This window comes from Lissotriton helveticus, chromosome 3_1, assembly GCF_964261635.1.
Source record: "Lissotriton helveticus chromosome 3_1, aLisHel1.1, whole genome shotgun sequence".
Lineage (NCBI taxonomy): Eukaryota > Metazoa > Chordata > Amphibia > Caudata > Salamandridae > Lissotriton > Lissotriton helveticus.
The window spans coordinates 250,115,885-250,134,034 of record NC_136061.1 but is presented as its reverse complement, the minus strand read 5'-3'; the positions used below and the strand labels follow the sequence as shown (position 1 = coordinate 250,134,034).

General features: G+C 50.8%; 1 protein-coding gene across 11 annotated transcripts in view; it reads right to left on the bottom strand.

Moving 5' to 3' along the window:
• MSI2 (musashi RNA binding protein 2) overlaps nt 1-18,150 on the bottom strand; it is a 1,965,164-nt gene that overhangs the window by 187,064 nt on the left and 1,759,950 nt on the right. For 3 of the 11 annotated variants that reach the window (XM_078679728.1, XM_078679730.1, XM_078679735.1), the window contains one exon: nt 12,302-12,510. The exons of 5 other annotated variants lie outside the window; for them this stretch is intronic. In XM_078679728.1, coding sequence (XP_078535854.1) covers nt 12,302-12,510 — 209 coding nt within the window. Of the gene's footprint in view, nt 1-12,301; nt 12,550-18,150 lie in introns of all 11 variants that reach the window. 3 more of the 11 variants (XM_078679727.1, XM_078679729.1, XM_078679733.1) reach the window with 2 other exon arrangements.

Below are 18,150 nucleotides of genomic sequence, written 5' to 3'. Positions count from 1 at the left end.
CAAGGTTTTCCCAGTTTGCTTTCTCGGAAGCATATGGGCTGGTATAGTATAAGCATGGGAGTTTGACCCATTTTTGTTTTCTCATTTTTTCCCTTCGTTTTTTAGGTCTCGACCTGCGTAGGTTGCGCTTGCGCAGTCTCGCCAGCGAGATCGTACGTTTTTCAGTGTGGGGCTTGAACCCGCAACTCTTCTCCATTGGCTGGCTTCCTAAATGGAGGCCAGCCATTAGAGGAGAGGAGCGTCTGTCCATTTAAGCCCCGTGTTTTTGGGATTGAGGGGCGTGTTTTTTTAGGTTCTTTCTCTCTTCTTCCCATTGGCTGGAATTTTACATTCCAGCCAATGGGAAGAGGAGAGAATGAAAAACACGCCCCCCAGTCTGAAAATGTCGGGGCTTTTCGGAGAGCCGTTTCTGCTAGACCACCGCCGGAATAAGAAGAGAAGCTGCTGAGTCCTCCGCCCCAGCCGGTGAGTGCTCGCTTTTCTGGCCTCTGTTCCCTGATTGTGCCCATTTTCTTGCCTCTTCTTGCCTCTGTTCCCTTGTTGTGCTTGCTTTTCTGCCCCCCGTTCCCTCGTTGTGCTTGCTTTTCTTCCCCCCCTGTTCCCTTGTTGTGCTTGGTTTTCTGCCCCCCTGTTCCCTCGTTGTGCTTGCTTTTCTCCCCCCCTGTTCCCTTGTTGTGCTAGCATTTCTGCCACCTGTTCCCTCGTTGTGCTTGCTTTTCTGCCACTGTTCCCATCGTTGTGCTTGCTTTTCTGCCACTGTTCCCATCGTTGTGCTTGCTTTTCTGCCCCCCCGTTCCCTCGTTGTGCTTGCTTTTCTGCCCCCGTTCCCTCGTTGTGCTTGCTTTTCTGCCCCCCGCCCGTTTCCTCGTTGTGATAGTTTTTTCTGGCCTCTGTTCCCTGTGCGTGGCTGTGTGCGCGTGTGGGGGGGCTGTGTGTGTGTGAGGGGGCTGTGTGTGTGTGGGGGGGCTCTGTGTCTGTGGGGGGCTCTGTGTCTGTGGGGGGCTCTGTGTCTGTGGGGGGCTCTGTGTCTGTGGGGGGCTCTGTGTCTGTGGGGGGCTCTGTGTCTGTGGGGGGCTGCTGTGTCTGTGGGGGGCTGCTGTGTCTGTGGGGGGCTGCTGTGTCTGTGGGGGGCTGCTGTGTCTGTGGGGGGGGGCTCTGTGTGTGGGGGGGCTCTGTGTGTGGGGGGGGCTCTGTGTGTGTGGGGGGCTCTGTGTGTGGGGGGCTCTGTGTGTGGGGGGCTCTGTGTGTGGGGGGGCTCTGTGTGTGGGGGGGCTCTGTGTGTGGGGGGGCTCTGTGTGTGGGGGGGCTCTGTGTGTGTGTGGCTCTGTGTGTGTGTGGCTCTGTGTGTGTGTGGCTCTGTGTGTGTGTGGCTCTGTGTGTGAGGCTGTGTGTGTGTGTGTGGCTCTGTGTGTGTGTGTGTGTGTGGCTCTGTGTGTGTGTGTGGCTGTGTGTGTGTGTGTGGGGGGGGCTGTGTGTGTGTGGGGGGGGCTCTGTGTGTGTGTGTGTGGCTGTGTGTGTGTGTGGCTCTGTGTGTGTGGCTCTGTGTGTGTGTGTGGCTCTGTGTGTATGTGTGGCTCTGTGTGTATGTGTGTGTGGCTCTGTGTGGGTGTGGCTCTGTGTGGGTGTGTCTGTGTGTGGGGCTCTGTGTGTGTGGCTCTGTGTGTGTGGCTCTGTGTGTGTGTGGCTCTGTGTGTGTGTGGCTCTGTGTGTGTGTGGCTCTGTGTGTGTGTGGCTCTGTGTGTGTGTGGCTCTGTGTGTGTGTGGCTCTGTGTGTGTGTGGCTCTGTGTGTGTGTGGCTCTGTGTGTGTGTGGCTCTGTGTGTGTGGCTCTGTGTGTGTGTGTGTGGCTCTGTGTGTGTGGCTCTGTGTGTGTGTGGTTCTGTGTGTGTGGCTGTGTGTGTGTGGCTGTGTGTGTGTGGCTCTGTGTGTGTGTGGCTCTGTGTGTGTGTGGCTCTGTGTGTGTGTGGCTCTGTGTGTGTGTGGCTCTGTGTGTGTGTGGCTCTGTGTGTGTGTGGCTCTGTGTGTGTGTGGCTCTGTGTGTGTGGCTCTGTGTGTGGCTCTGTGTGTGGCTCTGTGTGTGTGTGTTTGTGGCTGTGTGTGTGTGTGTGTGTCTCTGTGTGTGTGTGTGGCTCTGTGTGTATGTGTGGCTCTGTGTGTGGCTGTGTGGCTGTGTGTGTGGCTGTGTGTGTGTGTGTGTGTGTGGCTGTGTGTGTGTGTGTGGCTGTGTGTGTGTGTGTGGCTGTGTGTGTGGCTCTGTGTGTGGCTCTGTGTGTGTGTGTTTGTGGCTGTGTGTGTGTGTGTGTGTCTCTGTGTGTGTGTGTGGCTCTGTGTGTATGTGTGGCTCTGTGTGTGGCTGTGTGGCTGTGTGTGTGGCTGTGTGTGTGTGTGTGTGTGTGGCTGTGTGTGTGTGTGTGGCTGTGTGTGTGTGTGTGGCTGTGTGTGTGGCTCTGTGTGTGGCTTGGTGTGTGTGTGTGTGTGTGGCTCTCTGTGTGTGTGTGTGGCTGTGTGTGTGGCTCTGTGTGTGGCTTGGTGTGTGTGTGTGTGTGGCTCTCTGTGTGTGTGTGTGGCTCTGTGTGTGTGGCTCTGTGTGTGGCTCTGTGTGTGGCTCTGTGTGTGTGGCTGTGTGTGTGTGGCTGTGTGTGTGTGTGTGTGGCTGTGTGTGTGTGTGGCTGTGTGTGTGGGGGGCTCTGTGTGTGTGGGGGGCTCTGTGTGTGTGGGGGGCTCTGTGTGTGTGGGGGGCTCTGTGTGTGTGGGGGGCTCTGTGTCTGTGGGGGGCTCTGTGTCTGTGGGGGGCTCTGTGTCTGTGGGGGGCTCTGTGTCTGTGGGGGGCTCTGTGTCTGTGGGGGGCTCTGTGTCTGTGGGGGGCTCTGTGTCTGTGGGGGGCTCTGTGTCTGTGGGGGGCTCTGTGTCTGTGGGGGGCTCTGTGTCTGTGGGGGGCTGCTGTGTCTGTGGGGGGCTCTGTGTCTGTGGGGGGCTCTGTGTCTGTGGGGGGGCTCTGTGTGTGGGGGGGGCTCTGTGTGTGGGGGGGGCTCTGTGTGTGGGGGGGGGCTCTGTGTGTGGGGGGGGGCTCTGTGTGTGGGGGGGGGCTGTGTGTGGGGGGGGGCTCTGTGTGTGGGGGGGGCTCTGTGTGTGGGGGGGGCTCTGTGTGTGGGGGGGGCTCTGTGTGTGTGGGGGGCTCTGTGTGTGTGGGGGGCTCTGTGTGTGGGGGGGCTCTGTGTGTGGGGGGCTCTGTGTGTGGGGGGGCTCTGTGTGTGGGGGGGCTCTGTGTGTGGGGGGCTCTGTGTGTGGGGGGCTCTGTGTGTGGGGGGGCTCTGTGTGTGGGGGGGCTCTGTGTGTGGGGGGGCTCTGTGTGTGGGGCTCTGTGTGTGGGGCTCTGTGTGTGGGTGGGGCTCTGTGTGTGGGTGGGGCTCTGTGTGTGGGTGGGGCTCTGTGTGTGGGTGGGGCTCTGTGTGTGGGTGGGGCTCTGTGTGTGTGTGTGGCTGTGTGTGTGTGTGTGGGGGGGGGCTCTGTGTGTGTGTGTGTGGGGGGGCTCTGTGTGTGTGTGTGTGGCTCTGTGTGTGTGTGTGGCTCTGTGTGTGTGGCTCTGTGTGTGTGTGTGGCTCTGTGTGTATGTGTGGCTCTGTGTGTATGTGTGTAGCTCTGTGTGGGTGTGGCTCTGTGTGGGTGTGTCTGTGGCTCTGTGTGTGTGGCTCTGTGTGTGTGGCTCTGTGTGTGTGGCTCTGTGTGTGTGGCTCTGTGTGTGTGGCTCTGTGTGTGTGTCGCTCTGTGTGTGTGTCGCTCTGTGTGTGGCTCTGTGTGTGTGTGGCTCTGTGTGTGTGTGGCTCTGTGTGTGTGTGGCTCTGTGTGTGTGTGTGGCTCTGTGTGTGTGTGTGGCTCTGTGTGTGTGGCTCTGTGTGTGTGGCTCTGTGTGTGTGTGTGTGTGTGTGTGTGGCTGTGTGTGTGTGTGGCTGTGTGTGTGGCTGTGTGTGTGGCTCTGTGTGTGTGGCTCGGTGTGTGGCTTGGTGTGTGTGTGGCTCTGTGTGTGTGGCTCTGTGTGTGTGGGTGGGGCTCTGTGTGTGGGTGGGGTCTGGGGGGCTCTGTGTGTGGGGGCTCTGTGTGTGGGGGGCTCTGTGTGTGGGGGGCTCTGTGTGTGGGGGGCTCTGTGTGTGGGGCGGGCTCTGTGTGTGGGGGGGCTCTGTGTGTGGGGGGGCTCTGTGTGTGGGGGGGCTCTGTGTGTGGGGGGGCTCTGTGTGTGTGGGGGGGCTGTTTGTGGGGGGGCTCTGTGTGTGGGGGGGCTCTGTGTGTGGGGGGGCTCTGTGTGTGGGGGGGCTCTGTGTGTGGGGGGGGGCTCTGTGTGTGGGGCTCTGTGTGTGTGGCTGTGTGTGTGTGGCTCTGTGTGTGTGGCTCTGTGTGTGTGGCTCTGTGTGTGTGGCTCTGTGTGTGTGTGGCTCTGTGTGTGTGTGGCTCTATGTGTGTGTGGCTCTATGTGTGTGTGGCTCTGTGTGCGTGTGTGGCTCTGTGTGTGTGTGTGTGTGGCTGTGTGTGTGTGGCTGTGTGTGTGTGTGTGTGTGGCTGTGTGTGTGGCTCTGTGTGTGTGGCTCTGTGTGTGTGTGTGTGGCTCTGTGTGTGTGTGTGTGTGTGGCTGTGTGTGTGTGTGTGTGTGGCTCTGTGTGTGTGTGTGTGTGTCTCTGTGTGTATGTGTGGCTCTGTGTGTATGTGTGGCTCTGGGTGTGTGTGTGTGGCTCTGGGTGTGTGTGTGTGGCTCTGGGTGTGTGTGGCTCTGGGTGTGTGTGTGGCTGTGTGTGTGTGTGGGGGGGGGGCTCTGTGTGTGTGTGTGTGGGGGGGCTCTGTGTGTGTGTGTGTGGCTCTGTGTGTGTGTGTGGCTCTCTGTGTGTGGCTCTGTGTGTGTGTGTGGCTCTGTGTGTATGTGTGGCTCTGTGTGTGTGTGTGTGTGTGGCTCTGTGTGGGTGTGGCTCTGTGTGGGTGTGTCTGTGTGTGGGGCTCTGTGTGTGTGGCTCTGTGTGTGTGTGGCTCTGTGTGTGTGTGGCTCTGTGTGTGTGTGGCTCTGTGTGTGTGTGGCTCTGTGTGTGTGTGGCTCTGTGTGTGTGTGGCTCTGTGTGTGTGTGGCTCTGTGTGTGTGTGGCTCTGTGTGTGTGTGTGTGGCTCTGTGTGTGTGTGTGTGGCTCTGTGTGTGTGGCTCTGTGTGTGTGTGGCTCTGTGTGTGTGTGGCTCTGTGTGTGTGTGGCTCTGTGTGTGTGTGGCTCTGTGTGTGTGTGGCTCTGTGTGTGTGTGGCTCTGTGTGTGTGTGGCTCTGTGTGTGTGTGGCTCTGTGTGTGTGTGGCTCTGTGTGTGTGTGGCTCTGTGTGTGTGTGGCTCTGTGTGTGTGGCTCTGTGTGTGTGTGTGTGGCTCTGTGTGTGTGGCTCTGTGTGTGTGTGGTTCTGTGTGTGTGGCTGTGTGTGTGGCTGTGTGTGTGTGTGGCTCTGTGTGTGTGTGGCTCTGTGTGTGTGTGGCTGTGTGTGTGTGTGGCTCTGTGTGTGTGTGGCTCTGTGTGTGTGTGGCTCTGTGTGTGTGTGGCTCTGTGTGTGTGTGGCTCTGTGTGTGTGGCTCTGTGTGTGGCTCTGTGTGTGTGTGTTTGTGGCTGTGTGTGTGTGTGTGTGTCTCTGTGTGTGTGTGTGGCTCTGTGTGTATGTGTGGCTCTGTGTGTGGCTGTGTGGCTGTGTGTGTGGCTGTGTGTGTGTGTGTGTGTGTGGCTGTGTGTGTGTGTGTGTGGCTGTGTGTGTGTGTGTGGCTGTGTGTGTGGCTCTGTGTGTGTGGCTGTGTGTGTGGCTCTGTGTGTGGCTTGGTGTGTGTGTGTGGCTGTGTGTGTGGCTGTGTGTGTGTGGCTCTGTGTGTGGCTCTGTGTGTGTGGCTCTGTGTGTGTGGCTGTGTGTGTGTGTGTGTGGCTGTGTGTGTGTGTGTGGCTGTGTGTGTGTGTGTGTGTGGCTGTGTGTGTGGGGGGCTCTGTGTGTGTGTGGGGGGCTCTGTGTCTGTGGGGGGCTCTGTGTCTGTGGGGGGCTCTGTGTCTGTGGGGGGCTCTGTGTCTGTGGGGGGCTCTGTGGGGGGCTCTGTGTCTGTGGGGGGCTCTGTGTCTGTGGGGGGCTCTGTGTCTGTGGGGGGCTCTGTGTCTGTGGGGGGCTCTGTGTCTGTGGGGGGCTGCTGTGTCTGTGGGGGGCTGCTGTGTCTGTGGGGGGCTGCTGTGTCTGTGGGGGGGGCTCTGTGTGTGGGGGGGCTCTGTGTGTGGGGGGGCTCTGTGTGTGGGGGGGGCTCTGTGTGTGTGGGGGCTCTGTGTGTGGGGGGGCTCTGTGTGTGGGGGGGCTCTGTGTGTGGGGGGCTCTGTGTGTGGGGGGGCTCTGTGTGTGGGGGGGCTCTGTGTGTGGGGGGGCTCTGTGTGTGGGGGGGCTCTGTGTGTGGGGGGGCTCTGTGTGTGGGGGGGCTCTGTGTGTGGGGCTCTGTGTGTGGGGGGCTCTGTGTGTGGGTGGGGCTCTGTGTGTGGGTGGGGCTCTGTGTGTGGGTGGGGCTCTGTGTGTGGGTGGGGCTCTGTGTGTGTGTGTGGCTGTGTGTGTGTGTGGGGGGGGGCTCTGTGTGTGTGTGTGGGGGGGGGCTCTGTGTGTGTGTGTGTGGCTCTGTGTGTGTGTGTGGCTCTGTGTGTGTGGCTCTGTGTGTGTGTGTGGCTCTGTGTGTATGTGTGGCTCTGTGTGTATGTGTGTAGCTCTGTGTGGGTGTGTCTGTGTGTGGGGCTCTGTGTGTGTGGCTCTGTGTGTGTGGCTCTGTGTGTGTGGCTCTGTGTGTGTGGCTCTGTGTGTGTGGCTCTGTGTGTGTGGCTCTGTGTGTGTGGCTCTGTGTGTGTGGCTCTGTGTGTGTGTCGCTCTGTGTGTGGCTCTGTGTGTGTGTGGCTCTGTGTGTGTGTGGCTCTGTGTGTGTGTGGCTCTGTGTGTGTGTGTGGCTCTGTGTGTGTGGCTCTGTGTGTGTGTGTGTGTGTGTGTGTGTGGCTGTGTGTGTGTGTGTGGCTGTGTGTGTGGCTGTGTGTGTGGCTCTGTGTGTGTGGCTCGGTGTGTGGCTTGGTGTGTGTGTGGCTCTCTGTGTGTGTGTGGCTCTGTGTGTGTGGCTCTGTGTGTGTGGGTGGGGCTCTGTGTGTGGGTGGGGTCTGGGGGGCTCTGTGTGTGGGGGCTCTGTGTGTGGGGGGCTCTGTGTGTGGGGGGGGCTCTGTGTGTGGGGGGGGCTCTGTGTGTGGGGGGGCTCTGTGTGTGGGGGGGCTCTGTGTGTGGGGGGGCTCTGTGTGTGTGGGGGGGCTGTTTGTGGGGGGGCTCTGTGTGTGGGGGGGCTCTGTGTGTGGGGGGGCTCTGTGTGTGTGGCTCTGTGTGTGTGGCTCTGTGTGTGTGGCTCTGTGTGTGTGGCTCTGTGTGTGTGGCTGTGTGTGTGTGGCTGTGTGTGTGTGGCTCTGTGTGTGTGTGGCTCTATGTGTGTGTGGCTCTATGTGTGTGTGGCTCTGTGTGTGTGTGGCTCTGTGTGCGTGTGTGGCTCTGTGTGTGTGTGTGTGTGTGTGTGTGTGTGTGTGTGTGTGTGGCTCTGTGTGTGTGGCTCTGTGTGTGTGGCTCTGTGTGTGGCTCTGTGTGTGTGGCTCTGTGTGTGTGGCTCTGTGTGTGTGTGTGTGTGTGTGGCTCTGTGTGTGTGTGTGTGTGTGGCTCTGTGTGTGTGTGTGTGTGTGGCTGTGTGTGTGTGTGTGTGTGGCTCTGTGTGTGTGTGTGTGTGGCTCTGTGTGTATGTGTGGCTCTGTGTGTATGTGTGGCTCTGGGTGTGTGTGTGGCTCTGGGTGTGTGTGTGTGGCTCTGTGTGTGTGTGTGTGGCTCTGGGTGTGTGTGGCTCTGGGTGTGTGTGTGTGGCTCTGGGTGTGTGGCTGTGTGTGTGGCTGTGTGTAGCTCTGTGTGTGTTTAGCTCTGTGTGTGTGTGTGGCTCTGTGTGTGTGTGTGTGTGGCTGTGTGTGTGTGTGTGTGTGTGTGTGTGGCTCTGTGTGTGTGTGTGGCTGTGTGTGTGTGTGTGTGGCTCTGTGTGTGTGTGTGTGGCTCTGTGTGTGTGTGTGGCTATGTGTGTGAGTGTGGCTATGTGTGTGGGGGGCTCTGTGTGAGGAGGGGCTCTGGGGGGGCTCTGTGTGTGGGGGGCTCTGTGTGTGGGGGGGCTCTGTGTGTGGGGGGGCTCTGTGTGTGGGGGGGCTCTGTGTGGGGGGGGGCTCTGTGTGGGGGGGCTCTGTGTGGGGGGGCTCTGTGTGTGGGGGGGCTCTGTGTGTGGGGGCTCTGTGTGGGAGGGCTGTGTGTGTGGGGGGGGGAATCTGTGTGGGGGGGGAATCTGTGTGGGGTGGGGCTCTGTGTGTGTGGGGGGCTGTGTGTGTGTGGGGGGCTCTGTGTGTGGGGGGGGCTCTGTGTGTGGGGGGGGCTCTGTGTGTGGGGGGGCTCTGTGTGTGGGGGGGCTCTGTGTGTGGGGGGGCTCTGTGTGTGGGGGGGCTCTGTGTGTGGGGGGGCTCTGTGTGTGGGGGCTCTGTGTGTGGGGGGCTCTGTGTGTGGGGGGCTCTGTGTGTGTGTGTGGCTCTATGTGTGTGTGGCTCTGTGTGGCTCTGTGTGGCTCTGTGTGGATGTGTGTGTGTGTGTGTGTGGCTGTGTGTGGCTGTGGGTGTGTGGCTGTGTGTGTGTGGCTGTGTGTGGCTGTGTGTGTGTGGCTGTGTGTGTGGCTGTGTGTGTGTGTGTGTGGCTGTGTGTGTGGCTCTGTGGGTGTGTGTGTGTGGCTCTGTGGGTGTGTGGCTCTGCGTGTGTGTGGCTCTGCGTGTGTGTGGCTCTGCGTGTGTGTGTGGCTCTGTGTGTGTGTGGGTGTGTGTGTGTGTGTGTGTGTGTGTGTGTGTGTGGGTGCAAATGCAATAGGTCTCGCATCTGCGAGAGATTAAGCTATGACATTGTAAATGACAATGCTATGTATTTATCGGTTTTCAAAACCAACACATAAATAAAACTTTTGTCATTTACAATACCAATAGCTCTAACTTTGGCAAAGGCGAGACCGTTGCATTGTAAATGCTTGTACTGACGTTGTTTTGAAACCCAGTGATAGGATCGTAGCACTTCTACAGGATTGGACTAATTGTTTCTACTTCGTATGAACAGCCAACAAATAGCCTAAGATCGTTGAAAACTCATTTGTTATTGGCTGACTGGTCGCTCCTCCCCCTTTACCTTCTCTCGCTCAAAGCAGGATGCAGTGGATGTGGCTGGAACAAAACAAGAGGCTTTAGAGCTAGACATACACCTACAGCAACAGCGACTTGCCAAAATGATAAACTCCGGCGAGCAGAATAAAAGCCAATGCCGTTTAAAATAAGCGCTCTTGGCACGTTGCCTGGCCCTAACGTGGCTGCTGGTTTTACGCATGTGCAGTGCATAGGGTGCTTCTCTTGAACCTTTGAGGGTGGGGGAATATGGCGGGTGAATGACGTCAGGCGGGGGTGAGAGAGTAGGGTAGCACTGGGAGCGGTGAAAGGGCCGCAGCACAGTGTGTGTTCCCAGCCCATACCTCCGGCGCTCAGCGAACAAAGCGAGAAGAAGGAAGCGTAATAAGAGGGGGAAGCGGAACCTCCGATACAGCATTCCCTGCTCTCAGATATGGCAGCTCCTGGAGCGCTGCTGCTGTTTCTCTGTTGGGCGGCCAGTGCGGGAGGTAAGAGGTGCTCTGCTTGTCTGAGAACAGGGCGGCGAACATAGAACCAACCCCCGGCCTCCACTTGCGTTACCCCTGTGCTTTTGGATTGGTCTTGGAGGTAGTGGCGATATTGACAGTGGTGGTACTGCTGCTTGGGGAGGCTTGAGGGCGTTGCTCAGACTGTGCTGCTGCAGGTGCTCCGGGATTTATTAGCAACACTGGCGGTGGTGAATGAGCATAGTTGTGTTGCTGGTGGCAGTTGTTTTGATGACTCGGGCTGGCAGTGAGGGTGTTATAACTGGTTGCAGTGTCCGTGTTGATGGTGGCACTCCTACTTGTGGTGATTAGGAAGTGGTACTGCAGCAGCTGGCATATAGTGATAGCGTTTCTTGGTATTGTGATTGTTGCTTTTGGGACAGTGCTGTGTTGCCAGTGGAGCTTGCTCTAGTGCATGTGGTACTGCGACTTGGAGACAGCGATAATCTTGGTGGTATGGATGTTGTGGCTGCAAGTAATGATAGGGGCAGTTGGTTTCGTTCCTGTTACTTAATGTGGCTCGTGTGAGAACACTAATGGTAGCATTACTGTTGCTTTTGATGGAGCTGGTACACGCAAATAACTTTACCCGATTCCTGAGGTGGCCTTTAGGTTACCCTGGCGAAGAATGTTTTTTTTTTGGTGAAAGGGAGCAATGAAGGCCTGAAGCAGGTGTCAACACATCTGTCCTTAGCCATTCCTGGGAATGGGAGAACTAGACCTCTTTGAGAGGGCCGTCGGCGCTAGTTAGTAATTTTATTTTATCAATAACAATAGTTGTAGGTTAGTAAAGAACCACGTATCTTGTAGGTCGTGATGTGTTGTACAGAGCCAGAAAAATGGTTTGGAATGTGTTCTTTGGTGACCTATCCATAATTTTTCCACTGTCATGGGTAAGAAGCCCTGCATTGGTGTGTTTTGTGAGAAGTCTTTTTATATAGCACAAACTAATATTTCAATATTTTATTGGCACTTCCGTCATGATCTAATGGCTAAAGAAAGTCACAAATGATCCCCTCATGATGATGAACGAATTGTGAGCATGAATACAGAGGTGTGCTGCTAACATCCACACCTGTGCACCTTCTTAACAACCCTATCGCCCCACCCGCACTGAGTGTGTGTGTGGCTCTGTGTGGCTGTGTGTGTGGCTCTGTGTGTGTGTGTGTGTGTGTGTGTGTGTGGCTCTGTGTGTGTGTGGCTGTGTGTGTGTGGCTCTGTGTGTGTGTGGCTCTGTGTGTGTGTGGCTCTGTGTGTGTGTGTGTATGGGGCTGTGTGTGTGTGTATGGCTCTGTGTGTGTGTGGCTCTGTGTGTGTGGCTCTGTGTGTGTGTGGCTCTGTGTGTGTGTGTGGCTGTGTGTGTGTGGCTCTGTGTGTGTGTGGCTGTGTGTGTGTGGCTCTGTGTGTGTGTCTGTGTGTGTGTGTGTGGCTCTGTGTGTGTGGGTGGGTACGTGTGGCTCTGTGTGTGGGTACGTGTGGCTCTGTGTGTGGGTGCGTGTGGCTCTGTGTGTGTGTGTGTGTGGGTGCAAATGCAATAGGTCTCCCATTTGCGAGAGATTAAGCTATTGGCATTGTAAATGACAATGCCATTTATTTATGTTTTAAAAACAAAAATAATGTCATGAGCAATACCAATAGCTCTAACTCTAACAAAGACGAGACCATTGCATTGTAAATGCTTGTATTTTTTTATCTTTTCTTTTTTTCCACGGACTTGAGCAGTAAGTGTTCTGAATACGGGTTTTGTGTACACCTCACTGAAAAATGCTAATTTTGACAGTTTTACACCATCACAACGCCACTTTCTGTATGTGATACTTTGTAGGACAGTGGGCCATATTCCATGTTCTAAACTCCGAGAGGATGTAGTCACAATTTACAATGAAAAGGTAAGTGCTTCCTATCTCTGAATTACAGAGGTGGCAATGAAAGGATACCAGCGTCAAGACAGATTCTGGAAAGAATTGAAAAACCAAGCTTTTACTAACCTCTAAGCCCTTCCACCTTCTCGTTTGGCTCACCTTCTCCTCTTCTGAACCACGTCAAACCGCTTCATTTTTTTTTTTTTTTTAAGGTTATGGCACAATTTTCGAATGACACTTACAATGACCTACAACACATTTGCAGCACAACCTTAAATACAGTCCAGTGCAGAAGGTCAAATTCATTCGGAGGTAAGGATCGATGAATGGGAGGGACAAAGCTGAGATCTAGCAAAATATAGATCTGCGGGTCCTTCAAATCTGAAACGAGCTGGTGATCTTGAAACGTAATGTAAACGATGCTTAAGGTTCTGGGATTTGATATAACGAAGGAGCAGAGTTCAAACAAGAGTTTTCAATACAGCTTCTAATTCAAGTGACAGCCTGGGGCACTGGAGTGTGCAGTTCTGAAACAGGTCTATTAGTAAATGCAGGAGGTTGGAGAGAACGGCATCGCTGAGAGGCAAAAGGCTAAGTGTGCAGTGCACTGCACAATTCATTTTTAATAGGAAACCTGGAAGAAAATGCTGAGCTCAATTCAAATCACAGAGGTGGAGAATAATGAGAAAAAAGAAATAGTTACTCACAGCCATTCCGTGGCCGAAGCCGGAGCCCGGCTGGGGGCTGGCGGCACTTATGTAGTTCCCCACGCCGGAGTCCTGGCCGGCGCTGCCGTAGATGTCTGCCACCGGGCCGGGGCTGTTGGCCCCCGGGAAGCCTCCTGGTCTGCCGGGATTGGTGCCTGCCGGGGAATTGGGTGCGCCAAAGTTGGGTTGAGCACTGTAGCTATTCAGGACTGGTGTGCAGAGAATAGAGCTGGGTATCAGGCTGGAGCCTAGCATGCACAGTTATAACAAAAGCCAAACACTATGAGAAACAGCCTGGGCTCGACTTCAACACTCAACCAAGGCCATGCGAAGAAACAACAGCAGAGGCAGCACACTACTAATTCAAAGCATGGCACTCGTGTTAACAATGTGCAATACAAACAACAATATAGCATTCAAAGACTGTACATATTCATTTCAACGAACTATCACAAACAAGATATACACAGGGATGTGGCCACATAGCATTTGATGCTCATGCATTAATAACATCGTTTTCAAGATCTAGGCACGTTGAAACAGCATTCGCATCCCATGCAAACTACAAAGGAACCAGTCCGAGACTGCATATTGTGTTAGTATGGATATTAAAACCTCACTGGGTCTCAAAGCAGATTACGAAATTTGAGAAACCATTTTGAGCCGCAAGAGGTTAAAGAGGGCGCAGAAATGGAAGATGGAATTACATGCTCATTCTGCTAAAACTATGTTACGGAGTTAAATATGGCTCAATGCGTTGCAACTAGATCCATCCCATGAGTATGATGGTGCTGGTGAATAGAATTTGGCAAAGATTTCAGAACCAGTACACCTGCTTTTTAGCTAACGCGCTACATTCATATTAATGTTTTATGCAATATAGAATAAAGCCATTCTTGAAGTACTTTTGTCTTTGACTGGTAAGTACAAGGTACTCACTTAAGAAATCCAGCAGCATTCCTGTTAGCATTGTAAGGTAACCTAATCATACCGGTGTATACTTCTACAATATTCAAAGCTGCCTATTAGCAGAACAGTGCCAGTGTGGCAGGCCACCTAGGCACTCTCTGCAGACAGTGCCCCGAGAAAGGGGACGCATACCAAGAGTGCGCAGGTGCAAAGTATGACTGCGCTCGGAGCACTAGGGGAGGCAAGGGGAGAAGGTAGGTCTAACAAAAAACACAAAGCAACAGTACTCCCTCAAAGACTTACACTTAGGACTATGGTATCAGAGTGAAGCCTCTGCAGAAGCTGCCAAACAAGTTGTAACTTAGAACCATTATAGGAGCTGAAGTCGGGAAACTTGTAGTGCCATAAACAGTCAGACAAATGTTTTTGACCTAAGGAAGAGTGTTTTTCCCGCAAAACAAATGTAAGTAAATCTATGGGAAAATGGACAATAACAGAACTGAAAATTGGGAAATGACAACTTTGAAAACATCGCAAATGTGTGGATAGTATTGATGAGAACTGAATTAAAAATTTTGAAAGTAAGAGATCATTGATTGAGATTTAAAAATATATTTGCAGGGAGGTACTGAACAAAGTGGGCAAATGAGGAAATGCAACTACATCTAAAAAATTATGATACAACTAGTGGATATAATAGTTTCTTCCGCAAACAAATGCCCAACTCCAAGGGTTGACATTGCCTGAAAGTTTTCAGCAGGGCAAGGCTCAAAACCAATATATGGGGCAATATGAAGGGAAGACTGTTTGCCTAACAGAAAACACTAGGCGATAGTAGCCCCTCAAAGAATAATAAACATTAAACTCATGCTCCTGCCGCTCTGCTTTCAACCCCACACCTTAAATGTGACAGTATTCTCAAATTAATTTTTCACAGCCTCAAAGTAATTTTACTCCCAAAGAAAGGGAATAAATCCCTCCCATGTTATGAATTCAGCAGGTAGCCTCAATCATAGGAGCATCAACTCTGAAGGTTCGGACCCAGAGAGGGTCTTCTTATTCAAGGAAAAAAAACATCAATGGTTGTAAGTAGCAGATGAAGCAAATCGATGTATACAGTCGAGAGGGAGCATTTCCTTCTCTCTAACGTATTTTTATTTGTCTGTGGCTTCCCTCTTGACTCCATTCAGCATAGAGAACGTCTGCGCTGCAGCCTTACTATTACTTGTTTGGAAAATTAGACACTTCCTAATGCATTACCTCACATGCTAAGTATATATTAAACTCATTTAGGAACACAATGTCTAGTCTGGGGATTGCAATGCACTGCCTAACAAATTAAAATGAACCCGATAATACTAGAAGTACAGCAATCTTATGGACAGAAATAATGGTGCACAGTAAATATGAGAAAATCATACAACCAAATGGAAACTACCCATGCCATCTCGATTTGTGAAGTTTTTGTTTATCTAATTCAAGTGTTTAGCTTATTATTTTTAATACCGTGATAACTCGCCAAAATTTACAGCACAAATTAAGATCTTGCCTAAAAAAACATGGTAGCTGTGGGCAAACCTAAGAGTGGGCATGCAGGGTGCCGCCTTAAAAACTGCAGCTCAAAAGGTGCTTCTACGAGGTGCGGGGGGAGGGGGGAGGCAGAGAGGCAAAGACTTACTGTGATCAGCTGGTAGATTGGTGCAGGTTAAAGCACACTGAAGATCAGATGGCGTGTTTTAAATAGAAATATTTGCCTTTCAAAATACAAAACATAAGTATAAAACAAGCTAGGGCCTATTGGCACTGTGCTCAGTATAGGGCGTTTCTATGGCGCTCATTTATACGGGTTTGAAGGGTCAGAGCATCCCAAGTAAAAGAACATTTTGTGCACTTGTTAAAACGATAAAAAAGTTTATGGACTACAGAGAGAAGCAGGCTTGATGGCGCCTGGCCTCTCTTTAGTCATCTGTTCATAGGTTAATAGGACAATAGTCATGATTTCAATAATTACATCACAAGCTAACAGCAGACCTATGGCTGGCTTAACATGAAATAGACTTGGTGCTCACTCGTAATTAGTGAACTAGGAACGTCACAAACACCAAGCAGTAGGTTTAACAGACTAACATATTAGTGATTCCAGATCCGTGACTGCCAACATCTGCTACTTCGTGATTAAAAACTACGGAATAAATTAACTGGTTAGGGACACTCCTCTGAATGGCTGAAAGGATAAGTGGTGTGCAGACCAAAGGGTTTAGAGCTTTTTCAGAAATGCCATGGTTTGCTTCAGTGTGGATGGTCAAGGACAACGTTTGAAGTTAGGTCCCTGTTCGCAGCTTGACTGGGGGTTCAGTACATGTTGCTACCACATAAGTGAAGAAAGTTACCACAAATCTAGAGCTACAATTCATTGCAGGGGCATTGTGGGCTGCATTTGTAAGAAAGACAGAGGGCTTTTCAAGGTGCCTCAGACAAGGACAAACGAGATCTAGCTCTTTGCGAGGTCAGCAAGACTAAATTGCAAAGGATGTATGATGGAACCATAACTGCCAAAACGACATACCTTTACGCCGATACCTGAACAATGGCTTTTTTTTTTATTTTACCACAAATCTGCCTTTAGCACAAAAATGTAAGTATTTTACAGTGAAGGATAAACACATACAGATATGTATGTGTACATATATGATGGGTGTACACTTGCCTGTAAAAAGAAACTCACATTTTCATGGTAAAGGCATGTATGGTAAAAACGTGTGCTAAAAGCATAGGTATGTATTAACCAAATATACATATATAGGTTTAATACTTACCTATAAAATATATATATATATATATATATATATATATATATTTTTTTTTTTTTGCTTTAATAACCCATAAAACCATAAACCCATACCCACCCTAATGATACCCTTGCCACAACATACATACACACATCACATATATATGTATATATAATTACAGTTTCGGTTAATAGGAATATTGCCTGGTACTACAAGTCTCAGATACTGGTCCCCACCAGTATAGTAGTTAAAATACATGAATAAATGCATTGAGAGACCACCACCAAAAACTAATTAATCTTGTGTTATTTCTTTATAACTTTCTGTATGCTTTCTTTCTATGATTCAGTTAATACAGCAAGACAGCTGTATTAAATGATTCATCGAAAGAAAGATTCAAATAACGCAAGATTAATTACTTTTTTTGGTGGTGGTTTCTCAGTACAGTTGTGTGTGTGTGTGTGTATGTATATATATATATATATATACATATATATATACACACACACACACATTTATACACACGCACACAACACTCACTTGTGAAATACTTACATTTTCGTTGTAAAGTCGCTTGTGTTAAAGGCATGTCCGTGATGAAAAATGTAGTTGTAAAGATTTTAGTTCTAAAGATGCATTTGTTATTCAGGTGTCGTGAAGGCAAGTCGCCGTTCCAGCATCGTCGTAAATGCTGTTTCCCAATCGCAAGACGTCGTTTTGGCTGTCATCCAGGTAGAGGCATGCTAATGTGCCCGGAGAAAGGGCTAGCTAGGTAGTTGGAGTAGTGAAATCATGAGTGGATTATGGGTGCGATTACTGCCTAGCTGTATCAAAGGAAGGATATGTCAGGATATCTGTCTGGCAATAACAAGCCCAGTCTTAAAGAAGACTACCACAGGCCCAGACATTCTGGTTAACTACAGACCTATATCTAGTCCTTGGTTAGAGAAGGCAACAGAAAAACGCATGGCTATTCCGCTTACACAATACCTCACTTAGAAGATGCTGCTAGATTTCAAAGCTGGAAATAGGAAAGAAAGGAAAATGCTAAAAAGTCCTGACAACATACATCGTATACTCGACGGTGAGAGCTGCCTGCTGGTCCTATTACAACTGTTAGCAGCAGTTGGCACCACAGATCATTTTAAGTTAATCAGCAGACAAAACACAATATGGCTCTCGGGAATATAGCACTCAAAGGGTTTCAATAAATAATATGTTGATTCACTCACTTATGTAAATTGTGAATCTACACCCCTTATAAAGAACCAATGACATGCTGAGTCCTGCAAGGTTCCACCCTCTCCGTACTTATCGTTGATCTATACTTGGAATTAAGCATGAAAATTAAAGATTTCAGCATTAGACTACAGAAATACTAATATGACATGCAACTATATTTAACATTTTCATTCATCCAAGTCATCATCACACTACGGGATGGACAGCAAAGATTACAAAATTGAGTGACAGAAAACTGTCAAACTAAACCTGCAATAATAATAAATAAAAAAAAAATCATACTGCTGTTTCTCGAATCTAATAAAATAATAGATCCAAATCTGATCTTGAAAATGAAAGATTTCACCAATGAAATCCCTTGTTTCCTCAATCTACTCACCACTAGCTATTTTCTCCAGCATCAATGAAGTTGCACAATCGGCCAATATCTATCTGCATGCTCTAAAAAAAAATGACCTCCTCCCTAAGGAACGCACACGAGGACAGCCGCACACGCTCTAATTTTTTCCAGAATCGACGTTGGCAGCGCTACTATGGTTTCTCTACCCACTAATATACGAACACCAATAAAAGTGACATTCCACTCAATGTACCATTAATATGTTAGCGTAAAAAGTCAAACCCTAACTCCCCTTTTCGGAGGAAACTCCATTGGCCTTTGGTAGAGGAGTGAATAAAATGTCAAATGAGGTGCCTCACTTTCAAAGCACTGCACCAAGTATCTAATGACTATATCTGGTGGAATGACACTATACATGTTAACACGATTCACCCAGAAAGCACCTTAATTCTGAACTCAAGCACTTAAAACAAGTATACTACCGTGCACCTACAATTCGAACTCTTTACCAGAATAACTGAAAATATTAATGGACATCTTGGAGTTAAGAAACGACAAATCTTTCCAAG